Genomic DNA, 20,130 nt, shown 5'->3' with positions numbered 1-20,130 from the left:
ATCACGTGCATCTCGACTTGGTTGGACCATTGCTGCCTTCTAATAGATATTCATATCTTCTTACTAGCATTTTTCGGTTTACTAGCTGGCCCGAAGCCGTTCCTTTAGTGGATATTCCAGCTAGTACTGTGGCAAATGCATTTTACGATTTGGAGTTCCGGAACAAATTTCTACTGACCAAGGGCGTCAGTTCGAATCCCAACTGTTCACGTCGCTAGCTAAGTATTTGGGAACTTACAAAGTAAGAACCAGTCCTTACCTTCCAAGTTCCAATGGAATTGTCGAAAGATTTCATCGCTCTTTGAAACAATCAATACGATGCCACACTGCAATACAGTGGACTGAGGTGTTACCTACCGTGCTTCTAGGTCTTTGATCAGCAATGAAAGAGGATCTGAATGCCTCTTCTGCCGAACTAGTATATGGTACTGCTCTCCGTTTGCCGAGAGATTTCGTACATTCAGTCAATCCACCTAACTGCAATGACCCTTTTACATTCGTGCATCAACTTAGAAACTGCATGTCAAAATTACGACCAGTTCCTACCAGCGCTCATTGCAAACTAACTGTCTTCGTACACAAAGAACTTAGAAACTCATCTCATGTTTTTCTCAGATGTGATGCTCCAAAGCCTTCTCTTGCACCAAAATTTTCAGGACCACTTCAAGTACTAGCTCGAAATGAAAAAACATTCAAAATTTTAGTAAACGAAAACGAAGTTAATGTTAATATCGACCGCTTTAAACCAGCATTCCTCTGGAAACCTGAAGCGACTGTAACACATGCGTCATCAACATCATCTGAAACCACGACGCCCAACTTTGCAAATGCTACGACAACAACACACTCCGGACGCCGAGTGCGCTTCAATCCGAAATATTTGTAAGAAAGGAATCGTTACCACTGAAGGGAGAGTACTGTGGTGACCTGCCTACTACAACTTAACGCTGCCAGTCTCGTATCCCATAGCAACGAGGAACACAAAAAAAGAAAACTAATGTTTTCTTTCTGTTGCTTGATAATTCTCCTGTTTTTAATATGTACGTTATTGTTATTATTCAAAGCTGTTAATATATTATATTTTATAATAAGAAGCGAGTCTACTTATTTCTCATAAAAAGTATTCCTCCACACTTGCATTTTAATAAATCGAAAGAGTGGAAAACAAGAAGGATTATTACATCCGATCGAAAAAGAATCCATTCCTCTGCACACTTATATTGATCATTTAGGACCATTGCCTACCACAAACAAGAATTATAAAAGCATATTTGCAGTTATAGACGCTTTCCCAAAGTTTTGCTGGTTATATCCAACAAAATCTACAGATGCTACTGAAGTTATTTCAAAATTGGAGTATCAAAAATATGTTTTTGGCAATCCATGATGAATTATTTCTGATTGTGGATCTGCATTTACTTCCAAACAGTTCCTTGAGTATTGTGAAGTGCTGAACAAATTGAACACTTTCCTGTAACTACTGGTTTACCGAGAGCAAATGGACAAATAGAAAATTTAAATTGTACCATTGAATGAGGAAATTCAAGCCGTCTTCGTTGACAGCCGTGATGAGTTACGGAAACAAGCCAAACTACAAATACAGTAAGTCCAAGATAAAAACAAACGAACTTACAATCTTCGGCAAAAACCATTCGCATCCTTCAAAATTAACGATCTAGTGGCAATAAAACTCACACAATTTGGACCAGGACTGAAACTGAAATACATGGGACTTTATACGATAACAAAAATTAAACCCAATGGTACTTTTGATGTCGAAAAATGTGCCTTTTTTTATGGTCCTTCTAAGACCAGTACATGTGCAGAATACATCAAACATTGGTCTGATGTTATTACTTAAAATGACATTTTCTTCAGAATTCTTTAGAACATTTTTATTTTTTTCCCAGAGATTTATTTTTTTTATTTTGAAAATTATTTCTTTAGTATTTTGATTATAAATGTCTTTTAAAATCTTTTTCAGATGATGTATAAGTATTTTAGAATGTGAAATAATATTTATCTATTATGTGAGTTAATTTTTTTTATTTTATGTACGCCCACCTGAGGGCAGGTGCCTCTTGTCTGATGGCCAATGTGGGATTCCAACCTCAGCTCCCACAGCGCCTCCTCTCTTATTACACACTTCTGTCCAAACGCTCAGACGGAGCGGTTGTTTCTATATCTCTTGTTATTTTTTAATTAAATTTGTTTGTTACAAAAAGCCGTAGTCATGCTTATGATTCATCTTATACCTAACGCCTACCTCCACATATATATAAACTAAAAACCATGAGGAAAACAGGTTTTTCCCAAGACTGTAAAAACCATGGTAAATATTGTGTCAACCCTGGTTGCAGGTAATATATAATATTTAGCATTGTTCTTGATTTATAGTACATCAAAACTATATACTTCATGTATCAGGCCGTATATTATATTGAAAAGAAATCTACATACTTCAAGAAACAGCCACAACCTTAGATAAAAAACTTAAAATAATAGAACATAAAATCTTTTTAAATCAAGTGAAATTCTGTAATTAAATATCTTTGCTTTATAAATTTTAATTGTCATATTTATAACATGAGTTTACTAAAAATATTTTTTTATTAGTTCTTTTTATAAAGCATAAAATTTTCTTAACAATTTCTCACTTAATAACATAAATTAGTTTATTTTCTACTTAAATAAATAATTAATTGTTTGTCAAATTTTAAACTAACCTCAGTTTAGTAATTTAACTTCATTTTTTTGTACCTTTTTGTTTATTTTCATCAAAATTTTAATCGCATTTATTATCTGCTGTGCTATAATAATAATTAAAAAAAAAATTAAAAAAGAACCAAGAAGCTAAATATTCCAAAAAGTAAAATATTCTACAAGTTGGAAAATGTAATAAAACGCATTAGTCCAATCTATTCGACAAGAAAAAAAAAGCAGTTGTATTATATTGAAAAGAAATCTACATACTTCAAGAAACAGCCACAACCTTAGATAAAAAACTTAAAATAATAGAACATAAAATCTTTTTAAATCAAGTGAAATTCTGTAATTAAATATCTTTGCTTTATAAATTTTAATTGTCATATTTATAACATGAGTTTACTAAAAATATTTTTTTATTAGTTCTTTTTATAAAGCATAAAATTTTCTTAACAATTTCTCACTTAATAACATAAATTAGTTTATTTTCTACTTAAATAAATAATTAATTGTTTGTCAAATTTTAAACTAACCTCTGTTTAGTAATTTAACTTCATTTTTTTGTACCTTTTTGTTTATTTTCATCAAAATTTTAATCGCATTTATTATCTGCTGTGCTATAATAATAATTAAAAAAAAAAAAAAAAATTAAAAAAGAACCAAGAAGCTAAATATTCCAAAAAGTAAAATATTCTACAAGTTGGAAAATGTAATAAAACGCATTAGTCCAATCTATTCGACAAGAAAAAAAAAGCAGTTTAATTTTAAAGAAGCCTTTTATTAGAAAATGAAAAGCGAAACCAAGAAGCGAAATATTCAACATAACATCGACTAAAATAGAAAGTAACTGAAAGTTTTACCCAAACTGGTTAGGGTAAAAGGGAACCAGGGTAGGTTAGCTCATCTTGCATCATCTCGCTTGGTAAGAATCAGAACGAAGACTATTCTTATTGTTTTTGCGGATAGAGGTAGCGCCATCTGTTGCTACGAATTAACTATCCATTACGCTTAATTTTATAGTAATTGCGTTCGACACCAAAAATTTTACTGCTACCAAGATAAAATAATTTCGCATTTATTTTATATTACGGAACAGTCAAAAATGCTTTATTAAAATTTTAAGTTCGAAATTTAATTAAGCTTAAAATTAAATTACAAACTTATTCAAAGAATTTACAAGAAACAGAAAGAAATATTAATATTTTTTTACGTTTGTGTGATTTATGTTGGACACCAACTGTCTAATCCATTTAATTTGATCTTTAATTTTATAAAATAGTCTCTTGATAGAATATTATGTGTTAACTACTTGATTTTACCAAATTTAATAATATTGAATTTAATTTAAATGTAATTGTTCTGAGAAATTTCAGTTTTTTATGTCTGACCCCATGGAATTGCCCTTGTTTAAAACTTCTTTTAATTTTTCAGTTCTGTGCCTATGTATATATATTTTCATATATATATACATATTTACTTTCTCGTTTAGTTTTTTATTTAGACAATTCTCTTCATAAATTAAAATTTAATATTATTTAGATTTCGTGCTGTCATAAGATTTAAAATAAATTTCTTTATTTAAGTAGAAAAAAATAAATTAAATAAAGAAGCATCCAAATCATGAAGCAAAATATTTTCATTCAAATAATATGAAAATTAAAGTAAAACGGAGTTGTAATTTTTTGTTATTTTTTCAGATTTCAATTTTAGGGAAATGGTTTAGTTTTCCATGACATATACTTGTGTGATGCATCAATATCTTTAGATATGTTGCTAAACTTGCATCATCATCATTCTACCTCAATATTTTTAATTTTTTTTTTAAATTTATGCCTCATAATTTAGTCACATCTGTTATAAGTGCACTCTATAAATATTTAAGTATGTTTTAATATTCTTGTCAACAAAAAATGACATTTCTCTGTTGTCTACTCAACATATATTAATAAAAGTTGGGATGGATAGGAATTGAAGCTGCTTGAATCAAAAAGTAACTCCCTACTAAAAATGCTGATGTTTTTTGTTTAGTAAGAAAGATTTTTGCTATTTTTTTTTTTAAAGAGAAGTATAAGTTTTTTAATTGTTTAATTGAAATTCGTTATATTTAAGTTTCAAGATTTTAATAATTTTTAAAACTGTCCACTAATTAATGATGTTAACACTAAATTTATGATGAAATAGATTATTGAAATTTGAGTAAGGGTGTATTTTCTACTATAGTTACTACTTTATATTTAGTGTTAATTATAATAATAGAAGGGTCAGTGTGTGCTTGGATGTCACTTTCTTATAAATCCAGTTCTAGTTTATAACTTCTTTGGGCTAAGGTCCTAATGTTAAGACAGCAGATACAAGAGGCATATTTACCACCATGTCCTAAAAATTTCAATAACTTGATTCGAGAGGATCCTTTTGAAAAATAACGTTTTTATATAAGTTTTGCATTAAGTGCTGTGAACACTTTTTCTTTTTAATTATTTTAAAGATAATATAATTAATTTTGCTACCTTAAAGCTCTGTTTTATCCGAAATGGAGTTAATTGCACATTCTTTTATAATTAATTTTGATTCATAATGTCAAGTAGGCTCAAGTATCAACACGGAAGGGTTCTTATGATTAAATCACATAAATAAATGACGATCATTCAAAGGAAACTTAAAACTGAACATGGCGAAGGATACAAGACTATCACAGTTATCACACATATCAGCCAAATAAAAAAGCATGGAAGTATTTAAACTTGCATTCGATTTACATGTAGTCGATTCCAACTCTATTCGACAAAAATGGAACTGTTCGGGACTTCAGCAAGTCCAAAGAATTTTTTTTTCTGGATAATAGGTCTATAAGGTAAACATAACAGTTGTTATTCAATAAAAAAATAAACAGTTAATGATTAACATTATATTGTGTTCATCTTTGACGAGATATCCTCAAGGAAGAATCGTGACGACTTAAAACTATATTTATCCACATAAATGTACAAAATTACATGTTAGCTAATTGGTTACAGAAGAATAGCAGCAAACATCAATTAGTTAAGTTCTCATATACTGGATCGGGAGGCAGCTTCACTGTTCCGCAACGAAAGACTATCGTCATGGATTTGTTAGTGATGACGGATAGTGGTGTCGGCTGGCATCTCAATAATTAAAGTAATACAACAAGGTTACCTTATCGACTAAAAAGAAAAATAGATAAAAGTGAGCAGATAATGATCCCATTTGATGTGAAGAGTTATCTGGGCCAATAATCTGATGAAAGTAACATTTAAAAATAACCTCATATTTCAAAAATAAATCAGTTCAATTAAGTAAAAAAATAAAAACAAGGAACAAAATTAATTAGATTTTGTTAATAAAAGCATTAAAGGAAAACAAAACTTGTCTTCTTGCACTCTTTTAAAATGCTATTGTACCAAGAAGAGTTTGTTTTGATTGAAGATGTATGAAACAGTTCTTCAAAAATTTATTAGCAGAATCTTCCATCAGCTATTTCTAGCACTCGATTACTGCTCAAAGCGTAATACAGCAAAACAATAATTCTAGATGATTCTCGCATAACTCCATAAATATTGTTCCTATCACTTTGAAACTCAGTTTCCAGAATATTCATTTTGTCACAGAAATGATCACTAAGTGTTGTCAAATCATCACGTATGCAAAAGTGTCGCCAAACAGAGTCCCCTATTAGAAATACATTAGGTGTTATTTTCTTGCAAAATTACATGAGAATTCTGAGATTTTCTTATAAATTTTCTAATTAAATTATTTTTTTAGAGTTCATTTGAGATGTTAAGCCGCATAACAAAAGAATAATCACAAAATTATACACATATTTACAAATTTATAACATTATTAATATTCATAGTTAGTTCTTCTCATCCAAGTTTTTCTTCCCACTGCTTTCAGTAACTTTTAGATTGAAGCAGAATAAATTTTTAGGTATGGGAAAAGCAAGGAGAAGAAAAGAAATTTTTTTATTAATATCTTTTTTTAGCAAATTGCAAACGTTCAAATTTTGTTTTTGAAAATGGATTTTTTTTTTTAATTCTAAAAATGTTTCCGGTAAACGGATGTCTGTCCGTAAGTGGAACTTTGTACTATAATATGATTGTCTATTTTAAAAATAAATACAAATTCTAAACTTAACTATAAGGTAAAAAGGCACAATATGATGCTGCATTCAATGACCTCTGAACTGGTGATAGATCGTGCATATACCCAAACAGGTGTAAACTAGTATTATCCAATTGTAAACGAAACTATGCGATTGATAATGTCAATTGATGGAACATTACACTCTTTACCAAGGTTTCACCGTGGTATAAAAAATGCGCTTTTTTTCCCATTTTAGGTTTTTAAAATATCTCATCCAATTTCATGTTCATATTTTTCTGTAACCTGATTTTTTTTCCTTTGTATGACAGGCTGATATTTTCCCAAACTCTCAAACAATCCCTTGGCTAAATTTTATCTCGATTAAAATTGTACGCTTGTATTGAATGCAATCTCTTGCTTTTATCTTTTTAATTTTGAATTTGTTAAAATGTTTGCCACTGAATTTGTTTTTCATGAAATAATTGTTCTGTATTTGTTACGACCCTTCTCTAAGGAGGAATTAATATTTTACATTAATTTGCCGCATCTGCTTTTCCTTTTCTTAAAAAATCACTTGTCTTTTTGTGCCAATTATTTGAAGAAATCATATTTAATTGCAATATTATTATAATTTTTGTGTAAATAAATAAATAAAAAAATAATAATTGGTTAGCATTTTAGTGATAGAAATTTATTTTAAGCCAGTGGGAACAAACTTTTTATTAAAATCCAAATTTATTTCTGTAAACTAACTGATTTGTGTTTTTTTCAGATATTCTTGAAACTGACATGATATATCATTTTTAGGTTGGAATTTAGATGATTCACCACCTTTTAATATATATTTTATCTACATGGCTCAGTGTGGTTTTTACCTTCACTCCCTGTATGCTACAGTGTTTTTGGACACATGGAGGAAAGATTCTCTCGTAATGATGATTCATCATGTCTTGACACTGGCATTGATATCCTTCTCCTACTCTCTGAGGTGCTAATTTCTATTTTTTTTTTACAAAATTTTAAAATTCCCCCCAAAAATGGAAATTTTTACAAGCATACTTGCTTTACTAATGTCTGAGTTTAACCAAAAAAACACAATTTTTATTTATTTTTTTAATTGGGATTGCTTGAAAAGAAACTCCTTCCATGACCATGTTGACATGATTTAAATTACTTGATGTTTTTTTAATAAAATGACAAATTTAAATCAGCTGATTTTCTTTATAAAAAAATGCATTAATTTAAAGCAAATTTTTTTTCTTTCTATCTGGAATACTTTGTAAATATATTTTTAAGGCTGTGGATATTTTAAAGTATGATTTCATTGACTAGGTTTTATGTGGAGCAGTAATGAGAAGGTAATGAATATTATATATTGCTCACTATAAACTAAAAAATGATGATAAAATATAAATGACTAAATATGGATTAAGATATGCAAATTTTTTAAATTATAACTTATATTAGCTGATGCAAAATAATTTACTACTAAATCAACATATATGCAACAATTATACTCAATTAGTTTTTTGTTTATTTAAATACAAATTTCTTTGAAGCTTTTAAACTTGTAGTTGGCATACATAATGAAGAAGGACTTAATCTGTCACAATTAGTTTTGATTATTATTTTTTTTTTTTTAAAGAAAGTTTCTTGATCTAAATTAATTTATTTTTAATTTGATATATAACTGACAAATTATAGCTTTGTTTTTACAAATCCGTGAGTGTATTGAGCTTGAATAAAAAACATCTGTGATTTTATTTTTTTTGTGATTAGTTCATAACAGGGCTCTTACAAGTCAGTCAGAGCAGGGAAAACCTGGAATTTTCAAAGAATTTTATTTTGATTCTTAAAAACAGGGAATGGCTAGGGATAGTTGCATTTTTTTACACTAACCTGGAAAATTCCTATATGGAAAATAACCAGTCTTAGAATATTTAGTAACAATAATCAGTTATTTAAATTTGATTTGAATAATTCAAACATCTATAACTATTTTTGGTAAATACTCACATTTAATAAAGCTTTTCCATGTTTCCATCCTCATTCAATGATATTTTTTTGCTCACAAAATCTAATTTGGCATTATAAATATTACAATTAAAGTTTTCCAATCAAAAATTGCTTGGTATAGATAAAATATAGTCAGGATTTGCATTGAAATTTTCTTGAAATACCTGGAAAAGTCTGGGAATTTTTTTTTCTAAAATTAAGTGAGAACCTTGTGTATCATATTAAATTTATTATTAACATATTATTTATATTAAGAAATATATAACAAATATGATGATTAGGGGCAAAAATTAAAGTATTCAATATCAGATTTGGTTGATAAACAATTATTGAAAGATTACTATTGATTAGTAGAATTAGCATTTATTTTGTGGATAATTTGCAATTTAATAGTAAAAGTTTAATCAATGAAAATTATATTTATCTAGCTATGGTTTTGTCAAAAATGAAAAATAATAATGAATAGGAAAATAATCATAAAATAATTGAAAAAATAATTGTCAGTATTGTGGGAAGAACAATTGCAACAGTGATCAATAATAACTAAAAAAAAAAAAAAAAACAATATTCCGTCAGCTTTAAGAAAATCATTTAAAAGGGGGGAAAGAAAGCAACCTGTTTTCCATTAAGGCATCATGATGCGTAGTGTTTTTAAAAAGTTTTAAGGGTGCTTGTTTTTGATTTGTGTTTTTTAAAAGCCCTTAAAGGTGCTTTTTTCATTGCTGTTTTTTAAAAAGTGCTTAATTTTCCCTTTTCAAATGAGATTTTTTGCTTTACCATGTCGATTTTCGCCATGTATTATGCAAAAGCATGCTTTTCACATTGTTCTATTCAATGTTTTCACAATAAAAATATTGTTTCAATAAAAATATCAAATTTTTCTTCTTCAAGAAATCATGATTATCGGTCAACTGTGCTTTATGCTACATGGTTATGTAAAATTTCAAATATTAATTTTTAAAAGCAAAATGTGACAGTCGTTTAATTGTGTACTGCGACAAACTGCAATCCTTGCAAAATATAACATAATGTCAAATTTTATGTGTGTCTTGGTGTATAAAATTTATTATTTATTTGCAGATACCACAATATTGGTACCTTAGTTCTTTTCACACATGATATTTGTGACATCTTTTTAGAATTCACGAAGCTTAATGTTTACTTCAAAATACAAGGAAGCAGAATAATTAAAAAGCATGAACTGTTTGCAAACATTTCCTTCTTCTGCTTCACTGTTGCTTGGTGGGTATTCAGTCATTATTTTTTGCATATTCTTTTATACTGTTCTGTTAGTCTATCATCCAATTTTAATGCTTAATTAGAATGCCATTTTAAGAAGCAATTGCTCAAATGTCAATTTTTTGAAAATTACTCAAGAAACTTCCTCTCAGTTTTTCTTGAAAATTTTATTTTATTAGCAGTTTTTGATAAGTGATGCATCATTTATTAATGTTTAAAAGACTTATTTTGTTTCTGTTTAACATATTAAGAAATTTTTAATTTATGTTTTATGTCATATTTCTTGTTTCTTCTTGAAGTAGGACTTTTTGAGAGTGGTAAAAACAATAAATTTGCAGGTGAATTTTTTTTTTTTTTTTTTTAAATTTCCTTCTATTTACATGGGTAGATCATTTCATGCACTTTTCCATTATTTTAAAATATTTTTATTGAAGAAAATTAAACAAATAAAAAAAATTTAGTCACTGATTCACCGGACTCTGAGATATAACTAGTTTGTACCCATTTCCATTGGCACTTTTGCACATGTCTATTATACTTTTTTTTTTTTTAAGTGAAATTAAAAGAAAAATTACTATACAAAGGTTATGAGATGCTCACAATTATGATGAAATATTCTATTTTGTGACTAATCATATAACTGTAAATAAATAAAAAAAATAGCTTACCTTTTCTTTACATCCATTGTGAGTCCCAGGGACCAGTAATAATTATTTTAAGGTAGCCTAAGTCAAATTTTAGTCATCCCGGATCATCATTAATTTTATGCCTACCTTTTATTATTCACTAAGTAAATTGTTCAATTGTTGCTTTTTGCCTAATCTAAATTAGCCATTAGCTAAAATATTTAGGGCATTGGTTTAAATTTTAATGGATTTCAATGGATACCTCTCACAGATACATAATAAAAATCTGAAAATTTCCTTATATTTATTTTTGAAAAAAAAAAAAAATAGTTTCCACTAGTTGCACGTGAGACATAAAAGGAACATGCATTTTCACCTTTCAATATATAGAAACTAAAAATTCTATGAATTATAACTGTGTAAGGACAGAAGTTGGAAACAAACACCATCACGAAGAGCTCAGCTTTAATTATACATTCACACATTCATTCTACAATAATGAGTAACAACATAAAATGTATTAAGATAGAAAGTATTTTAAAGTTGTACCCAAACTGATTGGGGAAAAAGGGAACCAGGATAGGTTTGGGTAGCTCATCTTGCGTCATCTCACTTAGTAAGTCGGAACAAAGACTATTGTTATTGTTTATGTGGATAGAGGGGTCGCGCCATCTGTTACTAGGAATTTGCTATCCGTTACTACAACTGTGTTTTTTTTTATGTTAGACAATAATACTTAAGTAATCTCTGAAAAAATTAAATAATTTTTTAATTTTTTGTTTGTGTAGGAAATATTCAAAGCTTTTATTGTGGTTGAGGCTTGGCCAACAAAAGAATGACAGATGCAAAGTAGTTTTTTTTATTTAACATATTAATGAATGATACGATAATAATATAAATTTTCTTTGCTTCTCACACTGCTTTTGGCTTTGTAATTGTATATTCCTCTTTGGCCATTACATTTTTCTTTTCTTTGTTTCTTCGTTTGCCTCCTTGTTATTTATCTCTTACTTTCTGTTTTGATAGATATTCAGCATAATTATGAGGGTTTTCTTTAATCTTTTTCCAATGATTTTGGGATTTTTCTCTGCTATTCATTCTTCTGCTAAAGAAAAAAAAAATGTATAAATTGCATAAATATAGACTTCTAAAAAAAAAAAAAAAAAAAAAAAAAAAAAAAAAATTTTTTTCCTTATTTATTATTTAAAGTGATTCGAAATTTTTAATCTTTAACCCTTTCGCGACGCAAAGCGCGAAAGCGCGCTTACCGCTGAGGCCGGCAGTCTCTCTAGCGTGTGTCTCCCCAGGGCCGGAGGGTTTTTTGATGTTAAGCCTAATTCCATGAAATTACCGAAATATCAGCGCGTTGTTTAATATTGTTCTCTAGAGTATTTAAGTGACATATGCTTTATATATATTTCTATGGATACTTTATTTACTTAAGTTATTTCTTGTTTAAATGTAATATAAATATTAATAAGTTTAAATATTTTGCATAATTTCCTCTATTTCCAGCTCAGTTAAAAATTTTCGACGCTTCAACATTCTAACGGTAAAAAAAAAAAAAAAAAAATTCAAGCCTACAAGATCTAATTATCCACTAAAAACTAATCCGAAAATCGAAAGTAGCAAGAGATAAAAAAAACTCCCTTACTTACTGTAAATAAATATCACATGCTAATTTAAAGAGCCCTCATAAAACATTCCCCCTTCCCCTCCTTCCCCTAAAAACCACGTGAATGTACTTTCATCTTGAGTAGAAGGTCAAATCTACATGTATCTGAAACCATATGGACATACAATGCCATCTTTTGGAAGAAATTTCATTTTTTAAAACGTTCCGAAACGCTGGCACAAATAAGTGACGGTCGGGGGTGAACGAGAAAACTCTCTGACACGCGGGTGTGTCGGCCGGGAAGTGAGCGCGTTTCTTGCTGTCACATATATGTGACAGTCGGCTCGAAAGGGTTAAGTTAATTATGTTACATTTTGTTTTATTTTAACTCTAAGCATCTAGAGTTTCAATTATTTTTTTTCCCTATTCCTTTTTATTTAATTGGAGTAAAAGAGAATAAAAGCTGCTGCTAACATATTTTTAAAAAAAAAATTAAAAAGCTAAGAATAACAAAAAAGCTGCTAAATATCAAATAATAAAATATTTTGCTAATTTATTTGCTTTGTTCGTTTCAATTTTAATAGAATTCATACCTTTTCATTTATTTTCTTAAAATCATATATTGTTATTGTTTACAAGAATATTTTTTGTCAAAGCAACTTATCAATGTAGACTGAATTAATAAACTGCACTCATGTTGAAATAATACTTATTTTGATTTATTAAGTGGGTTTTACACAACTTAATCAAAGGGTATAGTTACTGTTGCTATCTACATGTTTTCCAACACATTTTTGAATAAATTTGCTTGATAGTTCGTTTAGATTTAAACCGATGTTGTGGTTGTGACTTTAAATAAATATCACATCAGCAATATTTAATAACTATAATTGAAATATTAAATAATTCTTATTGTGTCTCAATACAAAATATCTTAATAAACTATTTTTAAATACAAAGTTTCACTCAAATAAATTTTTGTGTGGTGATATGAGGGCAAATCCATGATATGAAGCGCAATATAACAAAAAATAAACATATAATAGCATTCTTTGATTCTCAATTTTTTTAGTTTTTAAGTATTTTGTAATAGTAAAAAAGGCTAATATTTTTTTTGTAACTTCAGACACCAGAGCTTTTTTATATTTATAACTTTCTATCTGTCATTTCACATGCACAAAAAAAAATTTATTAATTCAGTCTACATTGATAAGTTGCTTTGACAAAAAATATATTCAGTCCGCAAAAAAAAAAGATATCACCCTGAATAACTTTCGTTCTAATGATCGGATTTTCACATACTAAGTGTCAATCTTAATGGTTCCTGGGGGTGACCTCAAATATGCTAATTAATTAGTGCTAACTATTAATTAAGTTACGAAATATAACTACTTTCAATAATACAATAACGTACTTTCTCTGAATAAACATATATTTATTTCTACATATTTGAAATCCTGACCCTTGAGGGGGAGTAGATAAAATTTTGAAAAAATTGGGTCGAAATAAAGATTTATATATTTGGCGATAGTCCAGAAAACAACCAAGAAAAGTAGCCACCGCAAATGAATATTTTAAGATTACCCATAGACTAATTCAAAAGAGGAAGACCGTAATTTCGCACGTATAGTCCGCAGGTCCAATTTTATAGTAGAAAAATTTCAAAAATCGTCAGATAGTCCGCGAACTATACGTCCGAATTATTTTAGAATCAAAGAACTAAGTATAAATAGAAAAAAAGTACTTACTAATATACCTTCTGAAATAAAACGCTAAATATAAATAAAAAAAACAATGCTTACTAATTAATCATATTTTAATTAATCACACATTCTACTACATTAATGAAAACCTTCAAAGTCCGATTCATCAGTATCAGAATTAAACAGTTCTAATATATTTTCGGAAAGAGTGTCCGAAAGTTCATTTTCAGCGTCACTATCTTCACTGTCAGTGATTTCCTCGCTTTCACTAACAATCCCGGCTTTTATAAATCCCGATCGGATGGTTGACACTTTAACACTTTTCCAGGATTTATCGACCCATTCGGCAACTTCAGTGTATGAAACGCGTCTCATTTTTCCTCCTTTTGTGAAAGTATGTAAACCTTCCGACATCCAGTTCTCCTAGCAAACACGTACGTGGGACTTGAAACTTTTGTTCACGTTAATATCCAGAGGTTGCAGGATTTTTGTTAAACCTCCTGAAATAACGCTAAGTTCAGCACCAATGTTTTTTTTTTTTTTAGCTTCCGCCTTTACGCTGTCTTTTATGTGTGCCCTCATTGAATCCATAATTAGTACTCCTTTGGAATTGAAAAAGGCACCTTCTCTCTTCTTCCAAACTTCTTGAAACCAATCGAGCATAATGTCCTCGTTGCACAAACCCTTTTCATTACATCGTATTACGACGCTTCGAGGATAATTTTCCTTCGGAATTGTTTTTCTCTTAAAGATTAAGAGCGGCTTCAACTTTGTGCCGTCAGCAGAGCAGGCGAGCATCACTGTGAAATGGGTCTTTTCCTGACCAGTTGTTGTTATGGATACTGTTTTCACTCCACAAGTATCGACGGTGCGATTCGGTGGACAATCAAATGTTAATGGAACTTCGTCCATATTTATAATATTTTTTAGGGAATACTTCCCTTCTGCAATAACTTTCCTTTTAAACTGAAGGAAAGAAACTTTTTTTCCATGTACGTCGTGCGGAACAGCCTTACACATTGTCGTTCTGCTGCGAACTCTCAAGTTTTTACGACGCATGAAGCGGTAAACCCAATTTATTCCTCCCTTGAAATCCGTTATTTGCATCTCATCTGCCATGGCCTTCGCTCGGAGACGGATTTTAACTGTTGAAATGGAGCGTCCGGCATTTCTTTGGTCGAGAACCCATCTTAGTAAGTTTTCCTCTAAAGCTGGCCATTTTACTTTTCCGTGCCGATTGGATAGCTTTCTTCCCATTCTTTTTTTCACACCCTTTTGTTTGCGCCAATTTCTCACCGCTTTCTCGTCCACTTCAAAATAACGGCCCGCTTCTCTGTTTCCATCTTTTTCAGCTTTCACAACTACCTTGAGTTTAAACTCAGCAGTAAAACTCCGGCGATGTTTCACAGACATTATGTTGGATCAACGTTAATGAAGATGAAAGACAAAATACGAAAACAAAATACTGTGCATTAATAAGACAAAAACGCATCAGAATTGAAGATACAACGATTTAAAAAAAATAATAATAAGCGGAGGACGATGGTCGAAATCAGACAGAAATGTGAGCAATGAAAAAAAAAAATGATAAAAAGCGCTCTCCCAAGCATTTAAAACAAGTTTCTATTTTTAGCAATTCCTCCCCCTATTTTTGCTTCTCCAATCAGGTTTTTTTTTTTTTTTAAGTAACTCCGCCTAGGACGGTCTTTCTTTTATCCCCTGTCTAAAATTCTCACACACTTAGCTTTTTCCCCTCTTCACTGACCTTCAGTTGAACGTTTGAAATTCTTCTGGAACATTTTAATTGTAAGATTATTCAAGGTTATTCCAAGTTCATCAGCACCCTTTATTCATCAAACATTCACATGTTTTTAACAAGCAGCTGAAGAAAAAAGTGGAGTGGAGAGAGGCATTCATGACAAGTGGAAGAGACATATTTCCTGAAAAAAGCGGGGGGGGGGAGAAAGTGCTTGTTTTACAGTTGACGTTATCACTGGCCCCACCCTGATTTCCTTCATTCATTCCTTTCTGATTTATGCTTCTCTACTCCACGCCCATTTCCTACACTCAATAGCTGTTCATATGGCAGAAGGGAAAGAGAGATTAAGTTCTCTTTGATTCCAAGAAAGGTCTTGCGCTGTTTATATTTGATTATCGGCAGTTCACGACAGCGTGTTTTTTAAATTTCAATGATTTTAACCGTGAACAACCACCGTATTATCCGCACTGGTGGATAGTCCGCAGCTTCAAAAATTCGCATTTTAAACACAGATAGTCCGCGGACTATACGCGCGAAATTACGGTACTTAATTTTACTAGGTTGCTAACCAACCAAGTTCTGACTGTAAAAAAAATTTAAATAATGTTCTGTGATTGCTCGGAGAGGTTTAATTTATTGTTAAGAGAAAATATCTCGGAAGTTTCTAGGCAATAGACAATTTTTAATAAGATTCTGTCCAAAAAGCAAAAAAATTTTTTTTTAACTTTCTTTGAAAAGAAAATTTGAATTAATTTATAAATTATTTTCTAAGCTTTTAGAATTTAAATACATGAACTTTTTATCTGATATTATTGAGATTATGTTTTTGCTATATTTATTCGAGGATTTCATACTAAAATCAAATTGACATAACTTATTATAGCTATAAACAAAATTTTAGGGATAATCATTTTAACATCTTTAATCAAGTCTTCTAGGCAAGAAAGTATGAAGGAAAAAAAAGTGCTTGAAAAATAAAATGTAGATTGTATAGCAATTCTAATGCACATTCACAAGGTTTTTTATAATTTACGATATTTCTTTTTTCTATAACTCACGGAATTGCTGAATGTTTAGTAGCATTCTAAAAACATTGGAATATATTATGTTTAAGAATAAGATATTGAAATAATATGTTGCATAATGTATGATTCATTGTTTAAAAAATCGCTTCATTCTGTTAGATATTTAGGTTACATGGTTTTCTTTGGATAAAGATGATTTGCAAATAGCATCCTCATGTTTCGATACATTCTGAAACTTACTTCGCAAATTCACCAAAAAATGTTGCACAGCATGTTCTTCAATTACGATAAGCTACATTTACCACCAAATACTGCTACTGTGATTATTTTTGCCTTCTTATATATATATCTGCTACGATACTCTCTTTTTAAACCGAGCTCTTAAGGTCCTTAAGATACTGAAATGGGGGCACAAAAACTTAAAAGATGCAATATTTAATTTTATTAACTCAAAATTTTAATTTTAAAGTTAAATATAACTTTCCCAATATTGATGCTCTTGCATTTTTAAACACCACATGAATCCTGTTAAAATATTAAAATGCATATGTTTACTTTAACGAGAGTAAAATCCTTATCAAAATAATGATCAAAACCCAAATGTAAAACAGTATAATTGATAATAAAAACTAAACTGGCTTAAAAAAATATGAAGAGGGAAGTAAAAGTCGACATGTTTCGAGCGTTCAAATATAAGCGCCCATTCTCAAGACTTGTCAGGCTTGAATAACTTGTGACTTTAATTATTGGACTCTCAAAACATGTCTATTTTTATTGTCTATTATTTTTTAAATCAATGAAGTTTTTATATTTTCGATTCAGTTTCTTAGGATTATCCATTTTATAACACAACATATTAAATTATTTCACTCAATATTAAAATAAGTTTTACATAAGTTATAGGCACAGGTTCTTAGATTGAAAAAAATAATTTACTACTTTGCAAAAAAATCAATGCTGTAAATTTTTTTGTTGTTGCTGCAAGCCGTTATATCTTTAAGGACATAAAAAATTCCGTTTACAATTGAAATTTTGAAAATGGAATGTCCCCTATCACCAGGAATCGAAATTAAATAGTTACAAAGACAGCTATTTCAAACAAGTTAGCATTTCCGTCCTACTTGAAGTTGTTTGAGTAGGTATTTTTTATATATAGCGATTCCAAAGAGTTTATTCTACATATATTTTCGGAGTATTTCGATCGAGTTTATTTTTACACCCTTATTTGCTTAAAATTATTAAATAATTTGATTAAAATAAATTATTCAAGCTACATGATTTAATGCATTTATAGTATAATAGTAAACAGGCTTCATCTCATATCCTTAACCTTGATACCGCTGTCATTAAGTAAATGAAATAAACTTAGATAAATAATGAAAGTTAATTTTTTTCTCGTTTTAATTTTCAAGTAATAATATGTTTCAATCAAACAGATTTCATTCTGGAAATAACGAAATTATTGGGTAGGTTCCCTGAAGCAATATCATTCTTATCCTCTATTGACAAAATATAGAAAAAATTGGTTTTCACAGTTTCTGTAAAAAGTATGTTAGCCTTATTGCTGCGTTTTTTTTAATTTTTTTATCAAAATATGTTTGGAAATTTCATATTTTTTATTGCATTTTTTTAAAATCAGATGATTCTAAAATTGGCACGACTTCAGAATCTTCTCACAAACTGCTTACCAAAATATGGCATTTTCCTGATAACAAATTGTGCTACAATAATATCTTATGAATCGTGCTAAAGTTAAAAATAAAATAAAATAGTTTAGTATATTATCTGGAAAAAAATCTACATGATATCATAAAGAAAGAGTAAGCGATATAATGAAATAATTTGTTGGATAGTTCTGTGAATCACACGTGGTTAGATAATTAAAAATTTAATTTAGCAACTAAGATGTTAGGAAGACATTTAAGATACTGAGATATTTTAAGACGCTTAAAAATTTTGGCTATGTGTTGGACAGCTTTTTTATGTTCGGTATCTTTATACTCTTTCTAGTGACTTATAAAACATCAACACTATTTTAGGTAATCTATGTTGAAGTCACTAGAAACAAAAAAGAAAAGGAAAACAATAATAATTTATATTCTTTTTTCGAAAAAATAACAGTATGCTTAGTAAATAATCAGCTGTTTTGCATCAAATAATTTTAAGCCGCGAAATGTTTTTAATTTATTAACAAGGTTTTATTCGTAACTAGCAGACAATAATTCTTTCATAAAAAAACTTGACAATAATTTAAAAAGAACTTTAAAGAAAACCTAAATTAAAGTATTAAAAAAATTGATTAGTATAGTATTGAAGAAATGATATACATAGTAGGGTAAAGAATAAGATTTTTAAAAATGTTAAAATTTTATTAAATAGTTGGTAAAATAGTTCTGCGAAACACTCCCGGACAGGTAATTAAAAAATTTCTTTTAAGATTAAGATGATATATAAGATGTTGAGAAATTTGCAATGATGTGAGAGATGCTTAAAAATGTTGACTACGTATTTTTATTATTATTTTTAAAAAATATATTCAAGAAATTGATAAATATTTTATTCCAAATCTATTCATACGTATGTGTATTATAGAAATTGTATCAGTTATTGAGAATAAAAAATAATCACATTAAATAAGCAAAATCTGCTGTATAATCATATTCTATCACAAGCATGCTTTTATTAATCTCGACATTCATTGATTAAAATGTTTTATTCAAATTTCTTTACTAAATTGCAAATAGAATTTTAGACGACTAAAAAAGAAACATCGTATTTTATAGTTTAAAAGAAATAAAAGCAGAAAATTAGCAATAGGTTATTAGCGAAAAATATATGAATGAAATTTTACGCTACGCGCGCAAAGTCAAGTTGCTCATAAGTTTATCACATTTTAATATTAATCGCCCCATTTAATAATTTCTTCATTGTCGCCAATTTTTTTTTTTTTTTTTTTAAATAATTTTAATTTTTCTCAGCTTCTAATAAATAAAAACAGTTGAAACTTTAGATTTTTCAATTGAAAAATATGTAGATTAATATGGTATAAAAAAAATTCATGCCTTATAATTCAAAATTTTTTCATCTTTAATTTAATTAAGTAATAAAAAGTAATAAATAATTATTAAAAACTATTTTTTTCTTGAAATTATCTTTGGGTAAATGAGTTCTATGACTGCGTGTAATTTTTTTTGAATTGCTTCATTAGTATTTTAAATATGACTAAAAACGCAAAAAGTGAAATTTACATTAAGGGGTCCAACTTTTGAAGCGCTCTCCTGACCAAACTATGGAGTCCACATTTCCCAGATTGCGGCTACCCCCTACATTTTGAAGATTA

The 20,130-nt window shown here is 29.0% G+C and overlaps 1 protein-coding gene across 5 annotated transcripts in view; it reads left to right on the top strand.

Moving 5' to 3' along the window:
* Positions 1-20,130, top strand: part of LOC107455157 (ceramide synthase 1) — a 104,441-nt gene that overhangs the window by 34,030 nt on the left and 50,281 nt on the right. For 3 of the 5 annotated variants that reach the window (XR_011636738.2, XM_016072626.4, XM_016072627.4), the window contains exons 3-4: positions 7,615-7,795; positions 9,904-10,065. Coding sequence is in view for 4 of the 5 variants with exons in the window: in XM_016072626.4 (XP_015928112.2) it covers positions 7,615-7,795; positions 9,904-10,065 (343 nt within the window). In the remaining variant the exon portion in view is untranslated. The remainder of the gene's footprint in view (positions 1-7,614; positions 7,796-9,903; positions 10,066-20,130) is intronic. The other 2 variants (XM_087165322.1, XM_087165321.1) reach the window with 1 other exon arrangement.

Source organism: Parasteatoda tepidariorum, chromosome 6, assembly GCF_982258835.1.
Source record: "Parasteatoda tepidariorum strain Cologne lab strain chromosome 6, Ptep-v5.0, whole genome shotgun sequence".
Lineage (NCBI taxonomy): Eukaryota > Metazoa > Arthropoda > Arachnida > Araneae > Theridiidae > Parasteatoda > Parasteatoda tepidariorum.
This window is presented reverse-complemented; position numbering and strand designations above follow the sequence as displayed.